Source organism: Mustelus asterias, chromosome 1 (assembly GCF_964213995.1).
Source record: "Mustelus asterias chromosome 1, sMusAst1.hap1.1, whole genome shotgun sequence".
NCBI classification, from domain to species: Eukaryota; Metazoa; Chordata; class Chondrichthyes; order Carcharhiniformes; family Triakidae; genus Mustelus; species Mustelus asterias.
In genome coordinates this window covers 110,966,837-110,972,836 of record NC_135801.1, presented here as the reverse complement: position 1 = coordinate 110,972,836, position 6,000 = coordinate 110,966,837, and the positions used below count along the sequence as shown (strand labels likewise).

General features: G+C 39.2%; 1 protein-coding gene across 1 annotated transcript in view; it reads left to right on the top strand.

Moving 5' to 3' along the window:
- The first annotated feature begins 737 nt into the window (after window positions 1-737).
- Window positions 738-6,000, top strand: part of LOC144496025 (gamma-aminobutyric acid receptor subunit alpha-2-like) — a 274,394-nt gene continuing 269,131 nt past the window's right edge. Inside the window, exons 1-2 of the mRNA XM_078216981.1 lie at window positions 738-829; window positions 1,392-1,479. Coding sequence (XP_078073107.1) covers window positions 1,400-1,479 — 80 coding nt within the window. The 5' untranslated portion in view covers window positions 738-829; window positions 1,392-1,399. The remainder of the gene's footprint in view (window positions 830-1,391; window positions 1,480-6,000) is intronic.

Sequence of the window (6,000 nt, the reverse complement as noted above, 5' to 3'; positions counted from 1 at the left end):
GGGTGTGGTTGTGTTTGGTGTGAGTGGATAGGTTGGTGTGTGTGGTTGGACTGGGTGGGTTTGGTGTGAGTGGGTGGGTGTAGTTGTTTGGTGTGAGTGGGTGTGTTTGGTTGAAGTGGGTGTGGGTGGGTTGGTGTGAGTGTGTTTGGTTGGACTGGGTGGGTTTGGTGTGAGTGGTTGTGTTTGGTGGGTGGGTTGGTGTATGTGTTTGGTTGGACTGGGTGTGTTTGGTGGGTGTGGTTGTGTTTGGTGGGTGGGATGGTGTGTGTGTTTGGTTGGACTGGGTGTGTTTGGTGGGAGTAGGTGTGGTTGTGTTTGGTGGGTGCATTGGTGTGAGTGTGTTTGGTTGGACTGGGTGTGTTTGGTGGGTGTGATTGTGTTTGCTGTGTGGGTGGGCGCTGCTGGTTACAATGGGCAGGCACTAAGACCTCGCGGCGTGCTGTGGATACGGTGTGTGTCTGGAATGGCCCGGGACAGTGTGTGAGAGCCGCTCCTCCAGCAATTCGATGCAGGTTATGGATAGTGGACGCTCATCACTCGGGTGCCACTATGGATCAGCATAAATTAGCGTCGCCGGGGGTTGTGTCAGCATAGAGCGAGGCGCGCGCGAGGGAGAGGCGCGCTCCCGGATGAGCGCGCGGCCCCGAGGCGGCGGCGTGGCGCGCGCACTTGGCTGTCGCCCGCTGCAGCATCGCACTCGGAGCAAGCCAACTTTCCCGGCTCAGGGCTTTCCCTGGCGTGCCGGCGGACTGCAGCCGCCCCAGCTTCAGCGGGAGGCTCGGAGCTCCTCCTCCCTCCCCCCCCACCGCCACCTCCCTCGGGCACCCAGGTAAGAGTCGCGAGCGCCCCGGTCCTCAGCTGGCAACAGCACTCACTCAGTAAGGGGGGAAACTATCTCACCCTCCGCCTTGCGCTCGCCCAGTTGTACACTTGGTGTTCTGAGGAAAAATAATCTGCTGGCTGCAATCATTCGGAGCTTTAGCATCGCGCCCGGTGTAAGATTTGTAAAAGCCGGGCTGTTTGGCTGCAATTAGACAGATGTGCAATTGTCCTAAAGTCTCTTTAATATTGCAGTGGCTTTATAACAGCAAACCTCCAAAATAGTGCTTCAAAAATCATCCCCTGCATATGTTAACCTATATGTTAAAAATGCATCTGATTTAAAACGCTCGCTTTCTAATTCTGAATGCATCACTTGGAAAAAAAATGCTCTAGTACTTTGTGGATCATACAACTGACCTGTGGTAAGATAGGCTTTGTCACATCAATTTAACGTTCGGTACTGAAGTCAGTGTAAGCTAACGAGCATGATTCCGACACTTGTAGAGGTTTATGTAGTCTTGCTGCTTTCCTTATTCTATAGCTCTGTTGTTTTTAACTTTTTTTTAAAGAAGCAGCCATGAAGAGAAACCTGACCATGAACAAATTTCTGCCGTCAGCCCTGATTAGTCTGGCGTTGGTGATCTCCTGGCTAGCCGGGTGAGTAGAGGAGTGATGAATATTAAACATTTTTCACCTATGGCTTCCTACCTAACCTTTTTATAAACTTCAGTTGTGTCAAGCAAGAGGGAACGTGCCCAGCTTCAGATATAAGCAATTTCCAATCTTAGATCTATAAAAAATACATCTGTGGTGTTTCCACCTTGGCCACTTCAGTCAGAAGCTGCGATAAATTATTGTTTTAAATGCATTCTCTGTTCACTGCACTTGTGTGCTTTTCTCAATCCAGTGTTGAACCTGGAGTGAAAAATGTCAGTGTACCTAGGCGAATGGCCACTAAAATGCCATTTATTTTGTATATCTTCATGAGGCATAACATGCTTTAAATAAAAGCAATTGATAGAGTTGACCAAAAGCGACACTGAAATCTGAAAAGTAGGGAGATGGGTCTAGTTCTCTGAATTACTGAGGTGTGTTTCTCTGTTACAGAGGGAATGGCCAATAATGTGGCATGCATTTGTGAAGCAAGAGTCCACCTAGTTCACACACAGACTTACAGTCGAACTTGTTAATTGTAATGTCCTGTATTAATGTGTAAATGACAGTAGACTCAGTTGCTTGTTTCAGGAAAACTAGAAAATATTGGCAGCTTTGAGGCAAAAGGCTCTGTTAAATAGCTGCCATGTTGAAATTTCAAAATGGCTGGTATGAATAAAGCTTGTGGTTATTTGAAGAAAATAGAGAAAAGTGCATTTTAATCCAGTGAAATTTGGAAAATTATTCAGATGTTAATAACTATGGTTTATAGAAATAATCAGGTGGTTTTCACCTTCGTTCACTCTGAGAAACAAATAGCTGCTACTCATTTAAAACCTCTAGGTGGAGTTAGCGCACAGCTTCAGCAAAAAGAACCATTGTTGCTGCCTCAATGAGCAAGGGCCTTATTGGATAAAACTGTGAAAACTGACTGCTTGGTTGTAGGTATTTAAAATAATGTATGCTTAAGGGAAAACTATTTGAACATATCAGCAGAATAGTGCATTTGTATTATAGTATTTATAAAACTTTTTCAGGGATCATGATGCTACCAGTTAGTGTTGATGTTTTAGCATAGATTGAGCAAGATCAGTTTGGATAAATAAACAAAGTTAGTCAGCTATTAAGGTGAGTTTTTAAAAATCATATAAAACTGTAGGTCAAATCATTAAAAGTTGATTAAAAAATCTGTGTTTAAATATGATGTTTCTAAACTTGCCTTGTGCACCAGATATAAATGGAACAATCTCAAGATCACTTTTTTTTAAAACGGAGGGAAATATTCTTGTGTTTTGTGTGTTAGGGATTGTTATGAAAAGATTTCCTCTGGTGTTTCTAGCATAATCCGAATTATTTCTATAAGAATAAAAGGTAAAGAGTAAATCGTCCGCTCAAATAAACTCTCTAAAATTATCTTTTCTCCTTTTGATTTGATTTGAGCAGTATGATTTTTGTGATTTCTCAACTACCTTGTATGGCATGGCTGACCATTTTCACGATGGGTGGTAAGGTAGGGATATCCCAATTATGACCCACGTGGGGTCCACAGGCCCCGGCAATGTGGGTGACTCTTGTTTTTATTATCCTCTGTATGTCCCATTTTACTTTTGTGGGCTTGGAAATTGAAGAGCTGCACTTGCTGCTGTTGCCTCGCTGATGGATAAATCCTAAATCAGAGAACCAAAATAAGTTAGTAGATGGAGCTTGAGAAATTTATCAAATTTGGTAAATGTTGATTGAAACTACACATGGGGGTTGTGAGCCTCCATGGTATGTATCTAATCCTGAACATTGCAGCAAACAAAATACAACTGCTAACTACTTGCTATATGTTTAATAAAACCAGTCTTGTATAATAAGCATCATGTTTATCATTTTCATTGCTAATTGACAGCATATTTGGTTATTAGTTTTTCAAATACAACTCCTTCAGTAGGAATATCCATTCAGAATGTCAGATAGCTGTGTATCATAATCGTAGATATATTTTCTCTATATAGTATATATAAATAATTCACACACCAGCTGTGGGATTGTGAAATAAAAATAGAAAATGCTTTTAATGCATAGCAGGTCAATCCACACCTGAATGTGAACGACAGGTTAATTCTTTGGTTGGGATGCTGTGTCAGAACTGATGCAGAGGAATCGTGCTATATTTCTCACAGTGGCAGGGTTTTTGATATACTCACATATCACAATTAGCAGTCCGAATTATTGGTGACATTTAAGTCTGTTAAATGTGCATCAGGGCTAGTTGGTGCTGTGAGGTTTTCACTCGCAATTACTATCGTATTTTAAAAAAATATAAAATAGGCCTGCGTTCGGACTTCAGTTATGTTGAATGTATGTTTAAAGAAAAGTAATTCTACTCTTTCTTTGCTATGATGAGCAGCATTAAGTTTTTAATGTTTCCAATTATATGGAATATAATAAATGCATGGTTATAATATTTACCATAATGGTAGATGCAATATAAGGCTAATAAATGAAAAAAAAAATCAAGATATGTTAACGCAAAAGTCAAAATCATTGTCTTGTGAACTCTGCTGCAGTCGTTCATGCCTGACATACGGCATCCACCCACCGAACCTGTGGGCGAAGCAAGCCTGTGTTTTGGCACATACTGGTGCTATGACAAACAGCACTCTCCATTATTTTTCCTTTTAGAGCTTTTTTTTGCATACAGATTAAAAAATGTATTCAACATGATCAATGCAAACAGTGTGTTATAAATATTCCAGAAGCATTCAGCATTGTCATGACTTCATTATTTTCTTTGATGAAGAAGATCCATCAGCAGCAGTCTAGAGTTAAGATCTGAAGTACATAATAGTATCCGTTTCTATAGTGTGGAAAAATCAGCTTAATAATAAGAATTAAATAAATCTTGCAGTTGTCAGTTAAATGATAACTTTGCAATTATTTTACTGTGTAACTTTTGAAGTTAAATCTTACGTGGTATGGTACAGCTAGTAACCATGTGTCAAAAAGAATTATTGACACAGTTGGTTGATGGTATTTTCTGGAAGTCATGCGCCCACTACTGAATGTCACTGAGCAATGAGAAAAGACTAATGCTATTAAGTTTATATGACATCTGGTGCCCTTCTTTCAATCTGGCTTTGAAAGAAATCATTTCCTTTTGGTGGATTGATAGGTGGTGAACCACAAGTATCGAAAGTCAAAACAACTTCTCATTTGTCAAAATCATTGCATTCATTGGTGACTATTTATCTAATTAGATTATTTTGAATCCTTCAAAAAAATAGATGTCGATCATTTTAGTTGCATTCGTATATCAAATGCAACTTGGAAGTGTGCGTTACAGATTCAATTGATATCAAACAAAAACAATTTGCAATTATATAGCAAATCTTGCTAGAGGATTACATGTTGATTTTTTTTTCATGTTATATCAAAATTTGAGGTTTGAAAATATTGGGTCAAAATTACAAAAAGAAAATGCACGTAAATCTTCAGTGTGTTCAGCTGCCTGCTATCACAGTAGCATAAAGGTAATAAATGTGAGCTATTGGGGGCCATGGGGATATAATCAAGCCCATTGATTAGTAATTTTAATTTTTTTTAAAGAAGTCTGGAATTGTGATGTTATCACATTTCATTTTCTGAGATTTTGGGAGTATGATTCCAAAACTTCCAGAAGATAGTGCAATGTTTTGTCCAAAAATGGAATTTTATATGTTAATTGTAATAAAAATGTAAGCCTAATTATAATTTGTGAGAAGCACTGAATGTCGTTTCTGAAATACTGATTCAAGAATTCCAAATTTCTGTTCAATAGAAATAGAATTTGACTTATTTACTTAAAAAAAACATGTAGCCCTGGATATAATTCAAGACTGAATTTGGCAGGCCTTTTTTTGCAATTCCTATCAAATATGTCAAATGCTTAGAAATTCTTACATTGTAGCTTTTGCAATGTTGCTCACTTTGTACTAATTAAATCAAACTTACAACGTCAAATAAAGTGGTCATATAGTGATAATACAGTTGTTAAAAAGAAGTATCAAAAGTTTACTAGCCTGTAAATTATAGTGACTTGTGATGAAGGCAAACCACTTAAGTTTTACTTTTACAGTTTATGACATTTAAACTACTTGATTAGTATACCGTCTCATCAGCATCTGAAGAGAAACAATTGCAGGGCTAGGGGGATGGTCGAGTGGTGGCACTCGCTGATCTTCTGTTAAAGACAGCCAGTAAGAAGTCTCACAACACCAGGTTAAAGTCCAACAGGTTTATTTGGTAGCAAATACCATAAGTTTGTGAGACTTCTTACTGTGTTCACCCCAGTCCAACGCCGGCATCTCCACATCAAAGACAGCCAGTCCAGACACATGAGGCAATTGGCCTCCTGTGCTGGGCTTGCATCCATGTCATAACCATTGTATGCTCCTAATTCACGATCAAATATTTTGTATTCTCAACTGAATCTATTCAATGGGTGTGTCCAAAAATAACATGGGTGCCCAAATTGTACAATACATCTACAAAACACTG